The sequence below is a fragment of the Bison bison genome, unplaced genomic scaffold (genome assembly GCF_000754665.1).
Source record: "Bison bison bison isolate TAMUID 2011002044 unplaced genomic scaffold, Bison_UMD1.0 scf7180017864263, whole genome shotgun sequence".
NCBI lineage: Eukaryota > Metazoa > Chordata > Mammalia > Artiodactyla > Bovidae > Bison > Bison bison.
This window is the reverse complement of record NW_011494835.1, coordinates 11,488,925-11,514,870: the sequence shown is the minus strand read 5'-3', so window position 1 is coordinate 11,514,870 and position 25,946 is coordinate 11,488,925. Positions and strand designations below refer to the sequence as shown.

Sequence of the window (25,946 nt, the reverse complement as noted above, 5' to 3'; positions counted from 1 at the left end):
CAGCCTCTTCACTTTCTGCCATAAGGGTGGTGTCATCTGCATGTCTGAGGTGATTGATATTTCTCCCAGCAATCTAGATTCCAGCTTGTGCTTCTTCCAGTCCAGCGTTTCTCATGATGTACTCTGCATATAAGTTAAATAAGCAGGGTGACAATATACAGCCTTGACATACTCCTTTTCCTATTTGGAACCAGTCTGTTGTTCCATGTCCAATTCTAACTGTTGCTTCCTGACCTGCATACAGATTTCTCAAGAGGCAGGTCAGGTGGTCTGGTATTCCCATCTCTTTCAGAATTTTCCACAGTTTATTGTGATCCACATAGTCAAAGGCTTTGGCATAGTCAATAAAGCAGAAATAGATGTTTTTTTGGAACTCTCTTGCTTTTTCCATGATCCAGCAGATGTTGGCAATTTGATCTCTGGTTCCTCTACCTTTTCTAAAACCAGCTTGAACATCTGGAAGTTCACGGTTCACGTACTGCAGAAGCCTGGCTTGGAGAATTTTGAGCATTACTTTACTAGCCTGTGAGATGAGTGCAATTGTGCAGTAGTTTGAGCATTCTTTGGCATTGCCTTTCTTTGGGATTGGAATGAAAACTGACCTTTTTGAGTCTTGTGGCCACTCCTGAGTTTTCCAAATTTGCTGGCATATTGAGTGCAGCACTTTCACAGCATCATCTTTCAGGATTTGAAATAGCTCAACTGGAATGCCATCACCTCCACTAGCTTTGTTCGTAGTGATGCTTTCTAAGGCCCACTTGACTTCACATTCCAGGATGTCTGGCTCTAGGTCATTGATCACACCATCGAGATTATCTGGGTCATGAAGATCTTTTTTGTACAGTTCTTCTGTGTATTCTTGCCACCGCTTAATATCTTCTGCTTCTGTTAGGTCCATACCATTTCTGTCCTTTATCGAGCCCATGTTTGCATGAAATGTTCCCTTGGTATCTCTAATTTTCTTGAAGAGATCTCTAGTCTTTCCTATTCTGTTGTTTTCCTCTATTTCTTTGCATTGATCCCTGAGGAAGGCTTTCTTATCTCTTCTTGCTATTCTTTGGAACTCTGCATTCAGATGCTTATGTCTTTCCTTTTCTCCTTTGCTTTTCGCTTCTCTTCTTTTCACAGCTATTTGTAAGGCCTCCTCAGACAGCTATTTTGCTTTTTTGCATTTCTTTTCCATGGGGATGGTCTTGATCCCTGTCTCCTGTACAATGTCACGAACCTCATTCCATAGTTCATCAGGCACTCTATCTATCAGATCTAGGCCCTTAAATCTATTTCTCACTTCCACTGTATAATCATAAGGGATTTGATTTAGGTCATACCTGAATTGTCTAGTGGTTTTCCCTACTTTCTAAGTCTGAATTTGGTAATTTGCCTTCTCTTGGTAAGTATCAAATGGCTTTCCTGCCATACCCATCCCCAAGTCCTAACCCTGCAGTAAGGCGGTGTGCTGGTCTGGAGGCCCCAGGTGCTCCCTCCACCCAGCAACCTGACCCTGCCTTTCTCATGACTCTCTCTCCTCAGACTGGTCCATTCACTCGTCCAAGTGCCTTTCTTAAGGGTGTTTGTTGTTCAGTCGCTCAGTCTTGTCCGACTCTTTGCGACCCCATGGACTGCAGCAATCCAGGCTTCCCTGTCCTCACTCTCTCCTGGAGCTTGCTCAAACTCATGTCCATTGAGACATGATGCTGTCCAAACATCTCTGTCCCCCACTTCTCCTCCTGCCTTCAATTTTTCCCAGGGTCAGGGTACCTCACTCCAGTATTCTTGCCTGGAGAATTCCATGAACAGAGGAGTCTGGCAGGTTACAGTCCATGGGGTCGCAAAGAGTCGGACGCAACTGCAACAACTAACACTGTGACCTCACTTTTGCTAGCTCTTCTGCTCTTTCCCTGAACCTCTGTCAGGCCAACCCCTTCAAAGCCTAGACCAGAAAGCATGTTTCCTGAGCAAACACCCCAAGCTATCTGTTGGGAGCCCTCCTATAGTGCATCCCACAGCTTGGGATCTCCACCCAGTCTGCCCTGTGAATCTTGGCTGTACTTACAGAGGACTTCCTCTGACTTCCCCAACTGCTTGGAGATGAGAATGTTTTTGTCATCCCCAGAACGCCTATGATGCTCAGGACAGTGTCTTGCATACGGAAGCTCTTCAATTCATATTTGTTGAAATGAGAGAAAATGTTTCTTGATACAGAGAGAGGATGAAACCCACTCCACAGAGCTTCTAACTAACTGTGGCTAAAGGCAAGGCCCTTCTCACTGTTCAGTACTGAAGGTGAAGGGCAAGGAGAGGGAGGCCCGGCTCTCAGGAAGGTGTGTGCACATCCGCCCGGTTCCCCTTCTCCTGGTGAATAAGGAACCGTCAGCACTTTACGTGGGCCTTCAAACCCTGCATCGCCATCCTGTGTATTTCTGTGTGGACAAAATAAGAAGCCCCAAAGGGCATCATCTTGTCTCTCTTATCAGATGGCTGACAACAGCCTTGGAGATAAAAGAAAATACATACATTTACATTTAAATTTCACCTACTAATTTCTGTTGCTATTATTTCTTCCTTTACTTCCAGGTGAAAGTAGAGTTTACTCTCACATAATGCTTATTACAATAATTGTTTATGATATTGGAACCATCTGCCTTTGACGTTACAATTCTCTTAAACATATAATTTTTCACCATTAACCAAACAGCTGCCATGGCCTACATTTCAACAGTCCACAGGAGAAGTAACTTTCCACTCCTGTATTCTGACTCTTCGGGAAGTCACTTAGAAAAACTAGATTTCCCCAAGCGTCCTTTTGAACAGATTATAGAAAACAGAAGAAGTAAATAGGATGGCTGTAGCAGAGTGAAGCTTTGGACGCTGACACTGTTCTCGGTGTGCACAGGAGTGCTGTGGGTCAACAGTTATAATGTCTTTGTTTTTATAGTTAAAAGTCCTGAAGAGACTGAAATTCCTCTTTTACTTTTTTCTCTCTTGGTGGGCACCTTCCCCTTTCTTACTTCCCTGGTTCCTCTAAGAACCCTCTTACCATCATTTACATTTTGACACTCATTCATCCCCATACCCTGCCAGGCATTTTCATTCTTAAACTTTATCTCTAGGTAAGGAAGGAATCGCTGGCCGAGGCACCCAGAGAGGAACAACCATCCAGCTCCTGTCATCACCTTGGTCTATGTCCAGGACAGCTGGGTCTCCCTGGGGGTCAGCAGGTCCTCCACCTGGCTGGAGAGGCCCGAGGGCTGAGTGGCTTTAGAAAGGAGCACGGGGGGAGCGGCACAGTCCTAGAAAGTCAGCTCCTTCTTGGGACATGGGACACTGGAACTGCAACCCCAGCCCACCCGCCAACTTGTCATGTGACCCTAGTGGGGAGCCCCATCCAGCAGACAGACACCACCCATGGAGCCCTTTCTCTGGTTGGTTATGGCTTGTCAGTCACAGGGGACCCCCACCTCGAGCTTTTGATGAGGATCCAGGGCTTAGGGCACTCCAGAGCCAATTGTTCCCCAGTGTACAGGCTGGCTCCCAACGTCAGTACCAGCCCGCTTGCACAGCATTCAGATGCTAACAGCAGCGGTGGGACTCAGTGACCCAGAAGGAAAAGCAGCCGTGCGCCCCCTAATCCCCAAAGTCACCTGACTTGGGGCCTTTCTGCACACACACTCCCCCACCCCTGTTCACTGTGCTTGTCTGTCACAGGCCTCTGAGGGGACTTGAAGGGTGGGCCTCTCGGAGCTGACAGCCACCGGGTTGCAAAAGAAACCATCTTTCCTCTCTGTTGGCACAAGAAAGAAAGTCCTTAAACTGTGATCACACTAGGCGACACTGTCTCCTCAGCGGGAGTAGAGCCCTGCACGGCGCCCTTTCATTTGCGGCCGCAGCTGATCCACCTTTTCATCACACAGCCGATGCTCAGGCTGAACAGAAAGCAAGCATCAAAGGCGCAGACCTCCTCACCCCGCTCCAAAATTCCGCAGCCTTTGTTGTCCCTGGAGCTGGGTGGTTATTGAACTTTGCAGACCTGCTGGGCCTGGAAAGTGAAAACACCCTCCCAAGCCAGCAGGAGTGGTGCTCTGGGCCCAGGCGATAGGCCGGCCTGTCAGAAGGCTGGGCGGTTGCCATGGCGCCCTGACACCGAGATCATGCCTTATGAATGTCACCGAGGTCTGTGACTGAAGTTGTTTATGAGTCAAAAGTCTCATGAAACTGCGGGAGGAAATGATGACCGCAGCTCAGAGGGCTGTGGGAAAGGAGGATGCGGCGGGGCCAATGCGCTTCCCCCCTCGGTTTGCTAAGGAAGACCGTCCTTGAATACGACACACACAGAGAGACACCCCGAACACGAGGTGACATGTTGTTCGTCACCGCGCATGAGCTGGCAAGGGAGAGGGGTCTTTTAAATCAGATACCGTAGTTCTAAAAGATAGCAGTTCCGTGCTGTGGCTCACGAAGCAGCACCAAGCCCCGTTCTGCAGGCCCCAGAAGGGGCTGCCCCTTCCTTTCGTCTGGTCCTCTCTCGTGCCTTCGGCCTGAAGGGTTTCCACTGTCCTAACTCCAAACCCTGAGGTCCCAGGTAACCAGGAAGGTCATGAGCACCCCTTCTTTCCACCCAGGGAAGTTTTAAATAGCAGCAATGATTGTTATTTCTGAGATACAGACATTCTAAAAGGTCCCACCTGAAGCACGTGAGGATCACAGCGAGGAAAGATGGAGAGAGGGCCGCTGGAGGAGATGCCTGGTTTACCTTCTGTTTCTGGACTCTGTCACACTGGGGAGAGGGGCATCTCTTCTTCTGTTTGGAGGGTGAGGTATAAGACAGCAAGCACACCCAGAGCTTTCTCCTTTCAACATGGAGAAGAAAGGAAAGGAGGCGGTGGGCGGCGCACAGCTGGGCAAAGGCAGGTGCATCCGGAAGAAAGCAGCAGAACCGACAGGAAGAGCGTCAGTGGATCCAGGGGAACAGGGACAGTGGGGGTGCTTTGGGAAAGTTACTGTTTGTGCACACGAGTTAATCCTTATGGCTGAAGTTCAGATGTGTGTAAGAAGTCCTTAAATGCATGTCACGAACTAGAAAAGTCTTGTTTTTTGAAAAGGAGCCTCTACTGCACTTTCGTGTATCGGTACCTCCCTGTGTTCATTAAAAGCACTGTCTTGTGAACGAGCCGGCCCCCCAGGACTCCCCCAGGTCGCACTGAGATGCTTTGTGCCTCTCGCTTGTGAGCGCCGCGGGCGCCTCTTACCTCAGACACGGTGCAGTTCAGCTGGAAGATCTGCCCTTCTCCCTCCACTTGCCGCACACACAGTTTGCAGACCAGCTCCACTGTGTTCAGGCTGAATCTTTCCAGAGTGAACGTGCAGTGGAGGTTTCTCTGAGACCCACTCCAGACATGGTAGAATGGAATTTCCTGAAGCACAGAAAAGGGGGAACCACAAATGAGGGACCCGGTGCTCTCAGTCCCGCACATGTGAATTGCGGTGCCTTCTTTACTCCTCACTGTGGGTCTGTGCATGAATATATTCCAACTCCCTTTTCAGATGGAAAGACTGAGGACCAGAGATGTTTACATAACTCACCCAAAGTCCCATAGCTCGTAAGTGGCAGAGCTGAGGTCCAAAGCCAGGGACTTGGCCCCAGAACCCATACACCTAACCAGCCTGCCACTTCTGTCATTTATAAAAAATCCATTGTGTTTTTTTTTTTTTTTTTTTAAGGTTTAAAATTCCCCAAATAAAACCCACTCCCCTCCAATCACTGCCCATGAAAAGAACTCCCTGCCAGGGTACCATGGAGGAAAGCAAAGAAGTCTAAAGGGTGATGCACTGACCCAGTTCCCTTTCATGCCCATGCCCTCCACAGGACGAGGAAAGCCAGGATTCACTACAAGTTGGAAACTGGAGGCTTGATTAGCTGCCACATGAAAGCTCTTGGCCTAAAAATCACCAAGCCTCTAACAGGCATACTTTCCTATGAATCTAGATCACCTCACAGAGCCCATCCTAGAATCTTTTTTTCAATAAAAGAAAAAAAGGTTGACACACAATGGGAGACCATGTTGGTTAAGAGCAGAGGCTTGGAGCCAAATTAAATACAAATGAGATGCCTTCCCCTTGTTTACTTGGTGATTCGGGGCAAGCTGCTTAACCTTTTCTGTTTCCTCATCTGCGAAAGCCTGTGCATAAGCAAAAGAAAAACCTGCATGAAGGGGGTTAAATGACATTCATCAAAGTACATGAGAGTCTGGCAGATGGTGAGAACTCAGCCAGTTAGCTTGAAGTATCATTATTATTATTAAAACAGTATTTTCCTTTACAGTTGCAAAAAAAAAAAAAAAAAAAACTGTTCATTAAGGAGGTTAGATTTATGGCAGTTGCAAAATCAGAGAAGAGAGGAAAAGGAAGGAATAGATTTAATGAGCAAGTCAAAGCCAGTCTCTCAATCAAGGACTGACTTACACAGAAGAGTCTGGCATGTGCCCCCATCAAAGCTCAAGACTGTTAGTGAACTAGTAGGCTTTTCCCCCACAATTTATATGTAAGTACCAGACATCTGAGAGTAAGGATGCAGCTGCAAATCTTCCCTTTATCCCTTCTAGTGCGTTCATGGACTTCCATCAGGAAATCACAGCCAGTGCAGATGCAGCCCCGGATGGGGGACGGGATGTGCACGCATGTAGACAAGGGTGTGCTGCTTATCTAAGTGGTCTGTGACTCCCAGGACTGGTTCTGAGACTAGGGAGCCCATTGCAGCCTCCTGAGAGCCCGGGCTGGCTGATGGAGGCGGAGGTGAGAAACCTCTAGAGAGTCTTACTTTCCCCTCATACGGCTATATACAGAGGGGACCAGTATTCTGATGCTAGTATTTAATAAAATCCTGGCCAGGTTTTATTTTTACTTGCTATTCCAAGTTTCCAAGATGATGTTTCCTCTAAGTTTTTAACGTAAAGGCACTCTCTTAGCCAGCCTGTGTTCTCTTTCTCCTATGAATGCTTTTGAGGCTAGTTTATCAACTCAGTGTTAACGTTACTCTGAAAATAAATAGAAATGATGGACTTGAAGTCTTATTTATTGAAAGTAAAACAATGATAGTACACTTACCTGAAAGAATTGAGAAAAGAGCATTTCCTCTAGTACATCTAGAGTATTTTTCAAAAATCCTAAATAACCCCAAACTATTTTGGAGGAGTACCGAAGTTAAGATTACTTTCAAGGAATGGAATATCTTCTGTCTAAATCATTCCAGTTCTCTTTCTTGGAGATGTCTTCAAGCCTTCAGTTCATCTTGGTAACCTTACCTGATATTTGGCCAGTAACTTGCTCTTCCAGAGGGAATGGGCAATATCGTGAATGGATAGGCGCAGGTTGTGGGTGCTGCCTTTAAAGTGAAGAGCCTTAGGTTCTTCTAGGAGCTGTCCTCCCATCTGTCGCTCGAGCTGCAAAACTTCCTGCAATGACATGCCCCAAACCAAAAGCAAATGACGGACGGGCATCACTCCGTGGCATCTTCCTCATTCTGTCCCCAGGACCTCATCCTCCAGCCTGGAGACCCTCCAACAGAGGCTCTGGCCAGTTTGCATGTGACTGGTCTCTATGGACCATGGACTGTCAGCAAGCCACAGCACACTTGTGCAGCACACTCAGTACAGTCTGCACTTCCCAACAGACAAATGGGATATTTAATCAAATACAGGGAAATAACGATCAGGGCCCCAGATGGGGAGAACTCCCAATAAAAGAAAAAACAGGCAGAAATATAAACAGATAAGAAAGTAGATTTTCAATGAACTTTCAGGGAAAAGGGCAAATAACTAGAAAACAAACCACATCTTGGATTGGTTAACACCAGCCAACAAGTAAAAATCTGGAATGTGTTTTGGGCACACTTTCCTATCTTTTTTTAGCTTCCTTACCTACAGAAAGACAATTTCTGTTTAAAATTATCCATTACACAATTCCTAAGTATCAAAAAATTAAAACAGGCTCATTAAATATTCTATTAGAGAAAAGTATACAGATCAGGAGGATTTTCCAGCACCAAATATTGATCTAAATAGTCACTCAGATTAAGTTTTTTTAAAAAGTCACCTCATTTTTCAAGACCCATGGCTGATTAAAAAATTTGCTATGTAACTTTTCTTATGCCATAAATATGTAACATCAACATAAATTCTATATCTACTTCCACTCCTCAAGCTCATTAATGGACGTAAATGAAGCACTTCCAACTACAGCTGCAATTATCCAAACATCAGCAAACCATAAGTTATCAGTGAATAAAATATCCTGAGTCTCTTCTGCGCCAGAACCATCCCTGTGCATTTTGTTCCCCTCAAGCTTTAACTGTTTTAGTAGCGCAAATACATAGGCATTTATGGCCTTTTTTCTGGGTTCAGGTAATAATTTTATAGCAATATAAAAACAAAATCCGATTTTCTTCGTTGGTGAGATTTCATCTGAAAGCTGGAGTTTGATAATTCAGGAAATCAGTCAGGCCCCATGGCACACACACATATAGGGAGCCTATTCCTGCACAGATAGATGGTCACAGTGGAAACTACAGTCCAGTAAGTGCAGAGCTTACCCACATCATTGATTAGATGCAAACAGCTCATCTCAAACTGCTCCTTTAGTGGTCCTTAGCATCCATCATCTTTGAGTCAGGTCACTATCCTGCACAACGCAAGCTGCTGAAAGGTGCTATAAGGTATGTTAAAGCAGGGAATGTTAGGGGAATGTGGAATGTGGTCTCAGGCAGGGACTCCTCTAATTAGTGTGTAATGGAAGAGATGAAGTAATAGCACATTGACACAGATGGGCGGGGGCTAGCTGCTTGAGAGCATCAGTGTTGAACATACTCAACCTTGGTGGCTGATGAGCAGCTATTACTTGTGACAGGAGCCTGAGGAGGCAGCCCCCCGACAGACTTCCTGTGTCACTGTGCCCTGGCTCTGCTGTGCGGCAGGCTCGAAGGGTCCCCTGTAGGGCTCCAGATTGGCTCAGTCCAGAGTCACACACACTCCCCACGGAACACCCTCCCACCACACTTCACACGCCATTCCTCAACAGGAATCTGGCCATGTGGAAATGAAGATGCATAAGAAAAGTGAGAGTTAACTGCAGTTTCTTCTGCTTCAGCAGGAAGGCATAATGAGCTTATGTTGATCATGTTTGGTGTCTAGTTAGCATAATAGAGAAGGCTGACGTTCCCAGTGAACCTGGCACCTGACAAATTCTAAAGCTAAAATGATGTTTGTTTATAAGCCATTAGAAGAAAAGCAACATAATTAGAAATCTTTGAGATTACGGTCATGCCAATCAATCAGTTTTAGCTTCTTTCCAGTACACCCTAATTACCTCATCAAGACATCTAAAGAGCAATCGATAGTAATTATCTGATTACTATAGATCTTCATTATGTCCAAATTATCTCCCTGGGATGTCTAGAAGAAGATGCATTGTATTCCAGGAGGTAATTGTACCCAACAATGTATAATCCACACCCCATTCCTACAATCCACACGGACTGTCAGAGGAGATGGAGAACATGATCAGCTTTCTTGGCAGGGAGGACCACTGGTAAAAAAAAAAAAACCTAGACTGCCTATTGGTCATGACCTTGAGGTCAATAAATCTAATACAGCACCACATTGTGACTGCAGGGTCTGAGTAGGAGGCAGCCCAAGGACAAAGCTCAGTCCTTGGCTTGTTCAGCATTGACCTTGAATCTCAAGGTAAAGCGCTCTCCCAGTGAGGAGAGACTGGCTTGGCTCAAGCCCTCTTTTGAGAAGAAGCACTAGGTAAATTGCCATTTTAAAGAATATGGTGCCAGAGAACACACTCTCTCCACACTGTTAATTTCTCCACCTCTCCACTAACCAGGAGTGACACAAAGCTGCTACCCAGAACTGAGAGGAACCTGCCTATTCTGCCCTGTTCAGTTGAACAGGAGCCCTGGTGAGAGGTGAACTGCCCACCAGGACACATCCATGTTTGGAGCAAGGTTTCTGAACATCTTTGACTGCATACACCATCAGTCAAAACATTAAGCATGCATTTTATGTTTCTTTACAAATTATATATAATACTTATGTTAATACATCAGTATGTTAATATGTTGTAAAATATATCTAAAGTTAAAAGGATGAGCTGAGATGAATAGACACAGAAGTCCCCATATTGTCTTTTTTTGTGCCCAAAGTCTCACTGGCCTGGGGCTGAGAAGCCCATTTTGGAGACTGCTGGTGGGGGCAGCTGTCCCTCCACCAGTACTCTGGGAGAAATCAGCCCAGGAGTAGATGATTCAGTAAGATGAATCCTTACCAAACTTAAAGTTGACATTTTTTTGGCTGGAGAAGAAACAGCTACCCACTCCAGTATTCTGGCCTGGAGAATTCCATGGACCATATAGTCCATGGTGTCACAAAGAGCTGGACACGACTGAGTGACCTTCACTTTCACTTTTCACTTTCTGAAAAGTAGCAACTGGTATCATCATACCCAGGTTGTGCAACTTCAAAAAAAACACAAAATAAAGGAGAAGAAAATAACCAAAGTGCAAATGAAAAGTATTAAAGTGTGAATTAAAGATATAATCAATTAATAAAACAGCTCCTTGAAAAATAAAATCGTCTAAAGCTACACATGAGACAGAAATGATCTGCCACCTACAGCAATTCCCACATATGAATGTTATGTCAGAAAGCAGAAGAGGCAAGCCCCGTGGGTAGGCTAATCAGGGTTTCGTTCCATACTGTTATGGTTTAACTGTCAGAGTTTCAGATATTTTTTTTATCTGATCCTATTTAATACGAATACAATTTATATTTTAAAAAGCTTGATTCTCTGAATTCCTTCCGCATGAAATCATTTTGGTTATTATATGTATGATAACGGAGAAGTAAGAGACCATAAAAGTAACAAGATATGTGAATCAATAAGATACAGTTTTAGAGGAGCATGCTTTCCTCTTCGTATGAATGAGGAGCATTCAATCCTTCCTGGGAGCACTCATTCAGTATGCCTGCCAGGAACCATGCCAGGCTCTGGGACACACAGACAAGTGAGCCTCTGTCCCGGCCGCAAACCACACTCACGAACCTTGGCTGGAGGAAGACCGACATATAGACATGTAACCCCAACACAGTGTGCTAAATTCTAAGACAGCTTCTTCCAGGTCCAGGCTGCTTTGGGGTCCCAAAGGTTAGGATATTCCACACACCTTAAAAAAGGACAGGAGCGAAATAGGTTTAAGGTCAAAAGATTTAGGAAGACTTAAGAGAAATATCGTGACCTTGGAAAGAAATGCCGTAATGGGAATTAGGATCATCTAGGCTCGTTTTTCTTAGAGATATAAATGTCACCTTCCTCTGCAAAGGCCGTCCTCCATTCTAGCAGCATCCCCACCTCAGGGCCTTGTTGGGGCTCTGCTTCTGTAAAAGGGGTCACTTTCTGCTCGCCTTTGTCAGTTCCGTCTCCACCCCTCCAACTTAACCAGGAGAGACTCTCGCAGGGGTCAGTTGGCAACAGAAAGTCTCTAGCCCGTCCTTCTACAGGAACACTCACATGAACCCCGTGCTGCAGGGAGCCGGAACCCAGGGATCTGGGCAGTCCCGTGGGACAGCTGCTTCCCAGTGTGGTGGCCATCCCAAAGCAGGCTCCTCGCCAGCCCCACGTGACGGCTGTATTGATTCAGGGAGCCTGGGAGGGATTGTTCGAAAGGCAGAGACAAGGGATTCCACGCTAGAAACTATCGGCTTTCACAATACCAATTAAACCAAGACATTATCCATGCTAAGCCATTATTCTGGGCCACTTAAGAGCCACAATAAATCCAAGCTGTTTTAAAGGTCTGTGCGTATGAAGGGAGCCCCTCTGGCCTGTAACCAGCTCTCCCTGGCTCTTTGCAGATAGGATCTGCCCCCATGAAGGTGTGGGGGAGGAGTCCTACAACTCCTAACCTCGATGTCCTTAAGGCCACAGCTCTTCACTCTGCCTCACTCCTGGGCTGGACCTGCCTGCCTCCCTGCTGCTGCAGTCCCTCCTCCTCCTCCTGTGGGTCCTTTGCAGTGGGCCAAACATCAGCCTCACAGCCAGTGCACACGAGAGCCTCCGGGATACCGCTGCCTACCCTCACCTGGAAGTACACGCTCAGGAATGTGGTAAGTCTCGATCTTAGGGCAAAGTGGTGACTTTGGACCAGGAACTGTGTGAGGAGCTGGGACCCTGGCTTTGCCCTCACACCCAGCGCTCACTCTTGTCTTCCCAACACCTGTGCTCAGATCCCCGTCCTGCTCAAGGTGTAGCCTCCTCTCTCACACCACTGCTGTAAGCTGAGCCCCCTTCCTTGAAGGCGCCTGTTTTAACCTCCAGTTTCTCAGGAATCCAATCCAATTTGTGGGTTACCCAGCCTTTAGCTTCTCTCTCTCTCCCTGTTTTCTCTCCAGTGATCCTCCTATCTCTCCTCTCCTTTTCTTAGAAATCTTTATGGGCTTCCCAAGTGGCTCAGTTGTAAAGAATCTGCCTGCCAATGCAAGAGATGAAGGTTCAATCCCTGGGTCATGAAGATTCCCTGGAGGAGGAAATGGCAGCCCACTCCAATATCCTTGCCTGAAAAATCCCATGGACTGAGAAGCCTGGTGGGCTACAGTCTATGGGATCGCAAAGAGTCAGAGATGACTAAGTGACTGAGCACACAGCACAGGAAGGAAGAAACACATGATGCAACGTAAATCCCACATAACACATTAAAATCTCTTCTGGAAAAGAGGGTTGGAGGAGGTTAGATCAAGGCTTTGCTTCTTTTTGTCTTGCTTCTTTCTTGGTACTGTCTGGATGTGAGTGGTCCACACATTCTTTATTCTAGATGGAAGTGCAGAGGCCTGAACTGGCTGTAGTCACTGCTGCCAAGGGGCCTGGGGGCAATGCCTGGCACCTGGGCAGGTGGACATAGCTCTCGTGGGGATATTACTAAGATTTCCATGCAGGTCAAGAGCACAAAGGGTGGCAAATGGAGCAGCAGCCAGCCTTGCATGCCAGGAGGCTTCTGGTTTGGTTTGGCTCTATGACTCCGTGGAGAGGGACTCTCACTGCACACTCTCTGCAGGGAGGGCGCTAGACCGAGCATGGAAGACTGAGCTGTGCAGCAGGAGACCCACGCCCAGGCTTCTGCCACATGGACTCAGGGCTCCCCAGGCACCACGAACAAACCAGCAGGTGTTCAGAGCCTCACATACATTGAAGCTCAAAAGACAAGCCCTCAAGTACTGTGCTGCCTGGTGTTTTAAAAAATCCCATCTCTCACCAGCTTTTATGCAGCTCACCTTGGTCCTATTCACTCTTTCATCCTGTGCTGGAAATGACCCCTGTCATCCAGGGAGGAGGACTCTCTCTCTTTGCTCGAGGCTATCTCCTCTGCCTTCCAGCCTCGGGCCTGGGGTCTTCCAAAGCAGAAGGCTGTCCCCCTCCCCCAGCTTTCTAGCGACACCAAGCTCAGCTCCCCGTGGGCTGCCTTCTCCTCTGGCTGCAGAGCCGGCAGAGGGAACACCTGACTGTCAGCCGGCCTCCCCCGCCTGCCTCGGGTCACTGTCACGCCCAGCGGCACTGCTGCTCTGTCTGTGCGCATGCTGGGGAGCTCTGTGCTCCCCCCCGAGTCTGTCTGCCATGCCTCATCCCTAATAATAACAAGGTTGGACTCAGGTGACCACATGCACACACTTCCCATCAAGTCTCCTCATTTCTGGGCTCTGCCTGCTGCTCCCGCAGCTGCTGTTGCCACGGATGCCTGGTCTGAGCTGCCACTTCCAGCTGCCCAGTCAGGCCGGTTTGTGACACCCTTAAAGAAAATGCCGCAGGGCAGCACTCAGGGAAGTGGCCATGTTGCTTATCTACCTCTGGGCTTATTTCTAAGGAAAAGTTGGTCTCACACATCTATGTATTAGGGATAGGACTTTTTAGGTTGTTCTAGAACTTCTGGAGCCGCCTTGTATTTCTTTGCACCCCTGAACATTTGTTTTTTAACTTCTAGGTAGTTTCTTGTTTTCTGCAATAAGAAATTACTATAAGCTTAGTGTCTAAGGGCTTCCCTGGTGCCTCAGACAGTAAAGAGTCCACCTGCAATGTAGGAGACCCGGGTCTGATCCCTGGGTTGGGAAGATCCCTCGGAGGAGGGCATGGCTACCCACTCCAGTATTCTTGCCTAGAGAATTGCATGGACAGAGAAGGCTGGTGGGAACACATGGGGTCACAAAGAGTTGGACATGACTGAGCAACTAACACTTTCACTAGTGACTTAAATAACACAAATTTGTTTCCTTACATTTCTGTGGGCTGGAAGTCTGAGGCAGGTACCACTGCATTAAAATCAATGTGATGGTAAGGCTGCTTGCATTTCTGGAAGCTCTATGAAAGAATTTGCTTTCCTGTCTTTTCCATCTTCTAGAGTTGCCCACATTCTTTGGCTTATGGTCCCCTTCCTCCTCCTTCAACGCCAGCAATGGCATATCTCTGCTCCTTCTTCCATGGTCCTGTCTCCCTCTGACCATAGCTGGAAAAGGTTCCCCACTTTTAGCCACTCAGTAATCACATGAGACCTGTCCTGATAATTAGGCTAATCTCTCCATCTCTAGGCCTGTACTTACAACAATACTTATAAAGTCTCCCTGTGCCATGTAAGGTAACACCTTCACAGGTTCTGAACCTTGTGTGCAGATGTCTTGGAGGAGCCAGTATTCCATCTTCCACAACTTATACTTCCTCTTCTCTCTTTCCTCCCCTTCTCTCCAACATGAATTCAACTTTGCAGGTCATTTCAGAAATATATGATAGGGCCAGGGCCAAGTGTCATGAGAAGATAAAAAGATGGCATAACTTGGAGACACCAAAAGGAAACTGGTCCTTAAGTAGCTGACCAGCCACCCTGCTATGAAACCTGACACTCACACACAATTAGATCACAATTACAGTTAACATCTTCTCTGAGCCATTGTCTTCAAAATGCCATTATAATTTAAATGCCCACCTAGGGACGCTTAACATTACTGAGTGACTATTTTGTGCCAGCAAATTTAATAACTTTGGTCTCCTTGAATCCCTTAAGTGTCCCTGATACAGACCAAGTGACATACCAAAGAGATCAAAGTCAGTGACCAGGTGATGAGCAATGGGACCAATCAAGTCAGTCGGCCTGACTTAAGCTTTCCTTTGACCCTACACTTCCTTCCACACACCAAGCAGAGAAAACACATTTGTTGTCATTATCTAATGCATGTATTACATGTACAAATTGGAAAATTAAAGATTTACCAAGCATGGCCCAGCCCATCAGAGCAAGACCCAGTTTTCCCCACAGCCAGTCCCTCCCATCAGGAAGCTTGTACAAGCCTCTTATCCTCATGCATCAGAGAGCAGACAAAAGAAGCAAGAACTACAATCCCACAGCCTCCAGAACGAAAACCACAGAAAGCTAACCAAAAGGATCACATGGATCACAGCCTTGTGATCAATGAGGCTATAAGCCATGCCATGCAGCGCCACCCAAGACGGATGGGTTATGGCAGAGAGTTCTGACAGAACGTGGTCCACTGGAGAAGGCAATGGCAAACCACTTCAGTATTCTTGCCTCAAGAACCCTATGAATAGTATCAAAAGGCAAAAGATATGACATTGGAAGATAAGCTCCCCAGGTTGGTAGGTGTCCAATATGCAACTGGGGAAGAGCAGAGAAATAGCTCCAGAAAAAATGATGTGCCTGCTGGTGAAAGTAATGGCCAATGCTATTAAAAAAAAACTCTTTTGTTGACCATGATTGCTACTCCATTTCTTCTGAGGGATTCCTGCCCACAGTAGTAGATATAATGGTCATCTGAGTTAAATTCACCCATTCCAGTCCATTTCAGTTCGCTGATTCCTAGAATGTTGACACTCTTGCCATCTCTTGTTTGACCACTTCCAATTTGCCTTGATTCATGGATGGGCTCAATAAAGGACAGAAATGGTATGGACCTAACAGAAGCAGAAGATATTAAGAAGAGGTGGCAAGAATACACAGAAGAACTGTACAAAAAAGATCTTCATGACCCAGATAATCACAATGGTGTGATCACTGACCTAGAGCCAGACATCCTGGAATGTGAAGTCAAGTGGGCCTTAGAAAGCATCACTATGAACAAAGCTAGTGGAGGTTACAGAATTCCAGTTGAGCTATTCCAAATCCTGAAAGATGATGCTGTGTAAGTGCTGCACTCAATATGCCAGCAAATTTGGAAAAGTCAGCACTAGCCACAGGACTGGAAAAGGTCAGTTTTCATTCCAATCCCAAACAAAGGCAATGCCAAAGAATGCTCAAACTACTGCACAATTGCACTCATCTCACACGCTAGTAAAGTAATGCTCAAAATTCTCCAAGCCAGGCTTCAGCAATATGTGAACCGTGAACTTCCAGATGTTCAAGCTGGTTTTAGAAAAGGTAGAGGAACCAGATATCAAATTGCCAACATCCGCTGGATCATGGAAAAAGCAAGAGAGTTCCAGAAAAACATCTATTTCTGCTTTATTGACTATGCCAAAGCCTTTGACTGTGTGGATCACAATAAACTGGAAAATTCTAAAAGAGATGGGAATACCAGACCACCTGATCTGCCTCTTGAGAAATTCGTATGCAGGTCAGGAAGCAACAGTTAGAACTGGACATGGAACAACAGACTGGTTCCAAATAGGAAAAGGAGTACGTCAAGGTTGTATATTGTCACCCTGTTTATTTAACTTCTATGCAGAGTACATCATGAGAAACGCTGGACTGGAAGAAACACAAGCTGGAATCAAGATTGCCAGGAGAAATATCAATAACCTCAGACATGCAGATGACACCATCCTTATGGCAGAAAGTGAAGAACTAAAAAGCCTCTTGATAAAAGTGAAAGTGGAGAGTGAAAAAATTGGCTTAAAGCTCAACATTCAGAAAACGAAGATCATGGCATCCGGTCCCATCACTTCATGGGGAATAGATGGGGAACCAGTGGAAACAGTGTCAGACTTTATTTTTTTGGGCTCCAAAATCACTGCAGATGGTGACTGCAGCCATGAAATTAAAAGATGCTTACTCCTTGGAAGGTAAGTTATGACCAACCTAGATAGCATATTCAAAAGCAGATACATTACTTTGCCAACAAAGGTCCATCTAGTCAAGGCTATGGTTTTTCCTGTGGTCATGTATGGATGTGAGAGTTGGACTGTGAAGAAGGCTGAGCGCCGAAGAACTGATGCTTTTGAACTGTGGTGTTGGAAAAGACTCTTGAGAGTCCCTTGGACTGCAAGGAGATCCAACCAGTCCATTCTGAAGGAGATCAGCCCTGGGATTTCTTTGGAAGGAATGATGCTAAAGCTGAAACTCCAGTACTTTGGCCACCTCATGCGAAGAGTTGACTCATTGGAAAAGACTCTGATGCTGGGAGGGATTGAGGGCAAGAGGAGAAGGGGACGACAGAGGATGAGATGGCTGGATGGCATCACTGACTCGATGGACATGAGTCTGAGTGAACTCTGGGAGTTGGTGATGGACAGGGAGGCCTGGCATGCTGCGATTCATGGGGTCGCAAAGAGTCAGACATGACTGAGCGACTGATCTGATCTGATCTGATTTAAAAAAAAACAATATTGCATAGAAACCTGGAATGTTAGGGCCCTGAATCAAGGTAAATTGGATGTGGTCAAGTAGGAGTTGGCAAGAGTGAACATCAACATGTTAGGAATCCCTGAACTAAAATGGATGAGAATGGGCAAATTTAATTCAGGTGACCATTATATCTACTACTGTGGGCAAGAATCCCTTAGAAGAAATGGAGTAGCCCTCACAGTCAACAAAAGTCCAGAATGTAGTACTTGGGTGCAATCTCAAACAATGACAGCATGATCTTGGTTCGTTTCCCAGCAAACCATTCAATATCATAGTAATCCAAGTCTGTGCCCCAACCACTAATACCTAAGAAGCTGAAGTTGAATGGTTCTATGAAGACGTATATCACCTTCTAGAACTAACACCCTAAAAAGATGACCTTTTCATAATAGAGGATTAGAATGCAAAAGTAGGCAGTCAAGAGATACCTGGAGTAACAGGTAAATTTGGCCTTGGAGTACAAAATGAAACAGGGCAAAGGCTCACAGAGTTTTGCTGAGAGAATGTTCTGGTCATAGCAAAACCATCTTCCAACAATACAAGAGATGACTCTACACATGGACATCAGCACATGGTCAATACTGAAAGCAGTCTGATGTTTTTGCTCCCAAAGATGGAGAAACTCTATATAGTCAGTAGAAATAAGACCTGGAGCTGACTATGGCTCAAATTATCAACCCCTTATTGCAAAATACAGGCTTATGTTGAAGAAAGCAGGGAACACCACTAGACCATTGAGGTATGACTAAAACACCTCCCTTATACAGTGGAGGTGACCAATAGATTCAAGGGATGAGGTCTGGTGGATGGAATGCCTGAAGAACTATGGATGGAGGTTTGTAGCTTTGTACGGGAGGTGGTGACCAAAACCATCTCCAAGAAAAAGAAATGCAAGAAGGCAAAGTAGTTGTATGAGGAGGCCTTACTAATAGCTGAGAAAAGAAAAGCAGCAAAAGGCACAGGAAAAAGGGAAAGATATACCTAACTAAATGAATGATATACCTAAGAAAATACCAAGGAGAGATAAGAAAGCCTTCTTAAGTGAACAATGCAAAGAAATAGAGGAAAACAACAAAATGGGCAACACCAGAGGTTTCTTCAAGAGAATGGGAGATACCAAGGAAACATTTCATGCAAAAGAAAGACAGTGAAGCCACTCAGTCATGTCCGACTCTTTGCAACCCCATGGACTGCAGCCTACCAGCCTTCTCTGTCCATGGAATTTTCCAGGCAAAAGTACTGGAGTGCGTTGTCATTTCCTTCTCCAGAGGAGCTTTCCGACCCAGGGATCAAACCTGGGTCTCCCACATTGCAGGCAAATGCTTTACCATCTGAGCCACCAGGGAAGACATTTCATGCAAAGATGGGCACAATAAAGGACAGAAATGGCAAGGACCTAACAGAAGCAAAAGAGATTTAGAAGAGGTGACGAGAATACACAGAAGAACTATAAAAATGATCCATATAACCACAATGGTGTGGTCATTCACCTAGAGCCAGACATGCTCAAGTGTGAAGTCAAGTGGAACATAGGAAGCATTACTATGAACAAAGCTAGTGGAGGTGATGGAATTTCCAGCTGAGCTTTTTCTAATTCTAAAAGATGATGCTGTTAAAGTGTTATACTCAAGACGCCAGCAAATTTGGAAAACTCAGCAGTGGTCACAGAGCTGGATAAGATCAGTTTTCATTCCAATCCCAAATAAAGGCAATGCCAAAGAATGCTCAAACTGCCATACAATTGCAGTCATTTCTCCTGCTAGCAAGGAAATACTCAATATCCCTCAAGCTAGGCTTCAACAGTACATGAACCAAGAACTTCAAGATGTGTAAGCAGGATTTAGAAAAGGCAGAGGAACCAGAGATCAAATTGCCAACATCTGTAGGATCATAGAAAAAGCTAGAGAATTCCAGAAAAACATCTACTTCTGCTTCATTTACTATGTTAAAGCCTTTGTATGGATTGCAATAAACTGTGGAAAATTTTTAAAGAGATGAGAATATCAGCCCACCTTGCCTGTCTCCTGAGAAAGTTATAAGCAGGCGAAGAGGCAACAGTTAGAAAAGGACATGGAACAACAAACTGATTCAAAATCAGGAAAGGAGTGCATCAAGGCTGTATATTGTCACCCTGCTTATTTAACTTCTATGCAGGGTACATCGTGTGAAATGCTGGGCTGGATTAATCACCAGCTGAAATCAAGATTCCCAGGAAGAATATTAACAACCTCAGATATGCAGATGAGACCACTCTAATGGCAGAAAGCAAAGTGAAACTAAAGAGCCTCTTGATGAGGGTGAAAGAGAAGAGTAAAAAGCTGGCTTTAAACTCAACATTCAGAAAACTAAGATCATGGCATCCAGTCCCATCACTTCACGGCAAGTAGATGGGGGGAAAGGGGATACAGTGGCAAATTTTAATTTCTTAGGCTCCAAAATCAATGTGAATGGTGACTGTAGCCACGAAATTAAAAGATGCTTGCTCCTTGGAAGAATAGCCACGACAAACCTAGACCACGTATTAAAAGGAAGGAACATCACTTTGCCAACTAAGGTCCATATAGTTAAAGCTATGGATTTTCCAGTAATCATGTAGGGATATAAGAGTTGGACCATAATGAAGACTGAGCACTGAAGAACCCATGCTTTCGAGTTGTGGTGCTGGAGAAGACTCTTAAGAGTCCCTTGGACAGCAAGGCGATCAAACCAGTCGATCCTAAAGAAAATTAGTCCTGAATATTCTCTGGAAGGACTGATGCTGAAGCTTCAATACTTCGGCCACCTGATGTGAAGAGCTAACTCACTGGAAAAGATCCTGACAGTGGGAACGACTGAGGGCAAGAGGACAAGGAAAACAGAGGAAGAGATGGTTGGATGGTATCACTGACTCAATGGACATGAGTTAGAGCACACTCCAGGAGATAGTGAAGGACAGCAAAGTCTGGCATGTGCCAGTTCTTGGGGTCGCAAAGAGTCAGACACACCTTAGCAACTGAACAACAACAAGTCCAAATATATTAATTTAATTTCAGAGACCATGGTCCTAAAAATACGAAATGTAGGTCACACTAGTTTTTTGAGGTGGTTTAAGGGAAGTGAATGAAAAGATATGGCTAGTGGGGCCAACCCAATGGAAGGCCAGCCTTCGTTGGCCCAGAAGAGGCAGGGGTGAGGTGTCCTGGGTTCAGCAGGGTCACATCTGGCCATGGAGGGGACATCAGAGCATCAGTGAGGAAGCACCATGTGGCAGGATGAAATAAAATCTTTAACGGCTACCTCTGACTATCTTATGACTGCACCTAAGAAACAGGGTCACACAATTACCAACTAGATTTCTGGCTTTCATTTTCAGTGTTTCTTTCATCTTTCTCTTATTTTTTCACATAATATGATCTTTCACAGAGTTACCGTGTTACAGCCTGGATTAGGGTATGTGATTACTACATACCCTAAGTAATACAAAGACAACTCTATTCCATGACAAATGACTACGTAAAGCATGCTGCTGCTACTGCTGCTGCTAAGTCGCTTCAGTCATGTCTGACTCTGTGCGACCCCACAGACAGCAGCCCATCAGGCTCCCCCATCCCTGGGATTCTGCAGGAAAGAACACTGGAGTGGGTTGCCATTTCCTTCTCCAATGCATGAAAGTGAAAAGTGAAAATGAAGTTGCTCAGTTGTGTCCAACTCTTAGTGACCCCATGGACCGCAGCCCACCAGGCTCCCCTGTCCATGGGATTCTCCAGGCAAGAGTACTGGAGTGGGGTGCCATTGCCTTCTCTGTACGTAAAGCATAGTACACATTGTTTGGATCGTATCGCGTATACATTTGTCAGAAATTCAATTTACATGATTGAATGTATGATACATGAGACTGCCCATACTATATGCAAATAACTCCCCTTTTAGGTTCAGAGTTTTTAATAAACCTCTTTATTGGGAAAGGACAGTCAGAATTGCACTCCTAGGATAGTGGGACAGAAATTACTTACGTTGACACTGATGTATGTTTCTCCCTGTAGTGTTTTTAAACTTATCCCAATATAACCTTGCTCTCTATTAACTTCTGGTCTATTTATATTAGGATTTAAGCCTTTGCAAAAATGAAAGGCAAATACCAATATTGCTTTAATCACCTGAAGAGAAGTCAAAGAGAAAAGCTGTGACATACCCAACTCAATCCTTTCAATAGATGTGACCTCTCTATTTGAGAACAGAACTGGTTCTAAACTATTCTCCCAATTCTTAGCACCTTCATATCTTGACATGAACTCAGCTCCCACACTGCTCCCACTTGTCCTTCCAGTACACGAACAGGGCAAAAAAAAAAAAAAAAAAACACCATCTGAAGGGTGCATAAAAGAATTCCACCATCTCCCAGCAGCCTTGACGTTTACTCCAACAGTCACTGACAACATTCTAATTCAATATTAATGTTTCCATGTTGCGAAGTACAGCTTTTAAGTTTCAGGTGACTGGTTTTGCTTCCAGGTTTTAACACAACTCAGGGAAATTGTCATAAAAAGCTGCCAAATTCAAAGAGGTGGGTGGGAAGATGAAAGAATGCATCAGGGCTGCGGAGACAGACTGATGTGGTGTGTCCTTTTACTTTTTCCCCATCCACATGGACAATGTGACAAAAAGTGAGAATTAATATTCCCAGCATGTTCAGATCCAAACACTGGGCTGGTCTTTCACTAACAGCTCTCCAAACTGCGTAGTTCCGACCCCCAAGAATGAGTGCTGTGTTGGGCTCCCCTCTCAGCTCCTTGTCCAACCCTCTGAGGATTTCTGCAATTCAGAAAGACTTCCCAGTCCACAGCAGTAACTCTAAGAAAATATCAAGTCTGGGGAGATCCACTTCCAGGCACTGCTTGCTAAGCTGGAGACATAGGTGGTGGAGAAGTTGGATTAAAGCCCCAATAAGAAAGTAGAGTTGCTTTCCATCAGAGCTCTAACTAGGTGAGAAGAGGTTGAAAGAAAAGGTCTGAAAAGTAAAGAACAGCAGCTAAGGGAGTGTCCCTTGGCTGATACCACAGGCATTAGGTCACGGCAGCCATGAAGGAGCTGTGGTTCTATCAGGAATTTGGGTGCAGAGGCTTGGAAGAAATGTGTGAAATCTCAGGAGTCAAGGAGAGATACAGAAAAGGACTGCACAGAAGCAGGAGAACTATAGCTTAGGGCAGATGTCTTGAGGGTATAAGATACTCGATCAGAAATTTATAATTTTTTTTAGAGGAAACTCAATAGGCTGGAAGCATAACTGGAGGGCTTGTTCTGTGGAGGTCATCTGTAGCCATGGAAATTAGAAAAACCTGTAGCAGCTTTAGATGGCAAATAATTTCTGAGTGGAAGTGAGCTCCCTGGAGATATGGGTAAGAGCAGATGAATGTTTGTGGAGCAGGAGACCAGGGAAGGTTGAGGCAGGTCTTTCTTTAAAACAGAGAGCAGCTTACATGCACCTTGCAAGAGAGATGCAAGGTCGGATGCTTTCCCTGGTGGCGATCTTGGCTGGTGGAGACTGCAGTTCCCACTGTGGATGAAGAGCACCTACACTGGAGGGTAGGTAGTACAGAATTAGTAGGCTACAATTGGGCAAAGGAACTATGAATATGAGATGCCTTTGAATTTAAGAGGATGAGGGAATAAAAGGAGTGGAAAGAAAGAGCACGAGGCAGGTACTGCCAGGATGGAAATCTGTACTGAGGAACTGACTTGGGTAATGAACCACGGAGTAACAGAGTAAAGAATAATAAACAGAAAAGCCAGCCCAGGAGTAGATCAGTGCCCCAGAAATAGTCAGCGGTATAAGAAGTACTGAAACTTTTCCTCTTGGCCTCTTGGTTAGTTAGGGGTGTGGTCCTTACTGTAGAGACTGCGGGAGTCACATATTAGTTGGGAGATCCAGTTACAGGGAATGTGAGCAGCTGAAGGTATGGGTGAGAAATTAATTTGAGGTTATAGGAAAGTTTGCCCTCAGTAGAATTAAAGTGCCAGAAAGACCTCGGAAATTGTTTAGTAGTTTATAACCTCAGTTACACAGTAGAACAACACAGGCAGTGCTCAAACAAAAACCAAACCCAGTATTTACACGGATCAGATCAGAACCTTTGGGCTGGAACACTGAAACAAGTCCTTTTTTTAAAAAAGCCTCCCAACTGACTTCTATGTGTGCTGGATAGAGAACTACTACTTGGGATTTGGGATGAGCATGGGTGAGGAGTGGGGTGGATCTCAAGGAGGAGGTATTTGGAGGGGTGGCACAAAAGACGGTATTTACAGATAACAGCGATGAGAGGATCAGGGAGACGGGAGGGAGGCTGGAGGGGAACATGGGCAGGCAACATGCCAAGAAGGCAGAATTTTGGTAATGAAGGGCATTTCTGAGTTAATGGGCCCCAAAGTTCCACTTCGAGCATGGGCATAAGGCAGTTTTGGCAGGATGGAGCTAACACTCTCTTTGGTGTGCTGGGTTACCTATAACTAGGATTTTGGTATTTCTGCGTTGTTTAAAGGCCATGAGGTGCAAGAAAGCCTTATTCATTATTTATGGTTCTTTCAGGCTAAGTGCTGGATCCCCTGATAGTGAGAATTTATAAACGTCTATTTGGAAAGCACTGACCATAATATAAACTGCTCTTGGGTTGTTTTTACTTCTTAAACCTGTTTGTCAGTCTCTCTCAGTGTTGACCATTTGCATCTCTTCTCACTAATTATCATAATAAAAATTATTTTATGAGATCTAACTTTATTTTGGGCAAGGATTTGTGTATGTCTGTCAAGAAGAAAGGTCAAGAGTGCCCGAGTATGAAAATTACTTGTATGAATGTAAAATGTGTGTATCAGATATTTCAGATACGATGTAGATCTTCTATGGATGCTTTTTGCAATGATTTTTCTTTGAATTACTAAAAAAAGTTGCCTTAATCAGACCCCGTGGATTGCCTACAAACAGTTTTTCCTAAGAAGGATTTATGCCTAGGATGATTTCTATCCTGACTGCACCTTGGAAGTATCACATTTACAAAGAATGTAAAAGACATAACCTCAAGCTTTACACAAGAGCTGTGTGTTCACATCATTTAACATCAGGAACTCCTACAGGCTAAACCATCAAAAACTTATCCAGGGACCAACTGTGGTTCATCTCCTCATGGACACGACCTGCAACACTCAGTTTTCGTGACCCAGAAGTACTCTCTGGGTGGAAACTCCAGAAGGAAATACGCTGAATTTCAGAAAAAGTCTCTCTTCCCTGGGCTTTCTAGTTGTATCTTTGTCCCACTTCTCCACTTCCTCCTCTGGGTGTTCCTCCTCTTGTAGCTCCTCTGTTGGCTGCCCCACGTCTCCCTGGCAACGGCAGGGCTCCCCCAGTCCCTGTGCTCTAGGGTGTGGCTCTCTGAGCAGCCCACTTGAGAAGCAGAGTCCAGACGGCCACCAGCTGCCCAGGCATGAAGGCTGCTATTTCCACCTGATAGCTGTGTGACCTAGAGCAACTTACTTAACCTTTCTATGCCTTGGAGTACACAGCTGAATAGGGACAGCGGGGTCCCACAGGTTGTTGTGAAGATTCAGTGGGTACGTAGGGACTTCCGTGGTGGCCCACCGGCTAAGGCTCTGCGCTCCCACTGCAGGGGCCCTGCTTCCATCCCTGGTCAGGGGACTAGACCCCACATGCCACAACTAAGGGTTCACATGCTGCAACTGAAGACTGCATGCTGCACCTAAGACCTGGCAGAGCCAAATAAATAAAAAGCTATAAGAAAAGATACTTAGAATCTTGCGCAGCACAATGCAAATTCTCAGTAATGTTTCTTATCTTTATTTTCTCTCTCTACTCTCCCTTGATATTCTTCCCAATCATTATGGATGACAAATATCAATGCTGTATGGTTGGTTCCTCAAACTCTCAGAATCTGCTCTTGGCTGGGAGAGTCACACCTATATTTCTAACTGTTCACTGGGCATCTTGGTCCTGGTGTCTAATCTGTACTCTAATTCAATACACCCAAGGCAAAGTCACCATATCATGACTCCAGAGCTACCCACCCCTGACTCTGCTACTATTACTTAGAGGCAGACCTGACCTTCTGCTCCACCCTTTCAGGGTTCCTAGTCTCCAGGGACTGCAAGAGTTACTTATTAGGACCTTTCCTACCTGTTTCCCTTCTTCTCACTCCTCTGCCTTCACCCCAGCTCTATCACACTTTTCTTAACTTGACTCTGTCTTTCCACTGATGTCAGACTAGTATTTCTAATACATATTTACAGTCAT

At 45.3% G+C, this 25,946-nt stretch overlaps 1 protein-coding gene and 1 long non-coding RNA gene across 8 annotated transcripts in view; one reads left to right on the top strand and one right to left on the bottom strand.

Annotated features, from left to right (window-relative positions):
• LOC104994677 overlaps positions 1-5,104 on the top strand; it is a 15,978-nt gene extending 10,874 nt beyond the window's left edge. For 4 of the 5 annotated variants that reach the window (XR_825977.1, XR_825975.1, XR_825978.1 and 1 more), the window contains one exon: positions 3,111-5,104. This is a non-coding gene — a long non-coding RNA (uncharacterized LOC104994677). The remainder of the gene's footprint in view (positions 1-3,110) is intronic. The other variant, XR_825979.1, reaches the window with a different exon arrangement.
• UNC5C (unc-5 homolog C (C. elegans)) overlaps positions 1-25,946 on the bottom strand; it is a 428,547-nt gene that overhangs the window by 5,189 nt on the left and 397,412 nt on the right. For all 3 annotated transcript variants that reach the window (XM_010848326.1, XM_010848327.1, XM_010848328.1), the window contains 2 exons: positions 7,299-7,448; positions 5,247-5,411 (listed from right to left, as the gene is read on the bottom strand). In XM_010848326.1, coding sequence (XP_010846628.1) covers positions 5,247-5,411; positions 7,299-7,448 — 315 coding nt within the window. The remainder of the gene's footprint in view (positions 1-5,246; positions 5,412-7,298; positions 7,449-25,946) is intronic.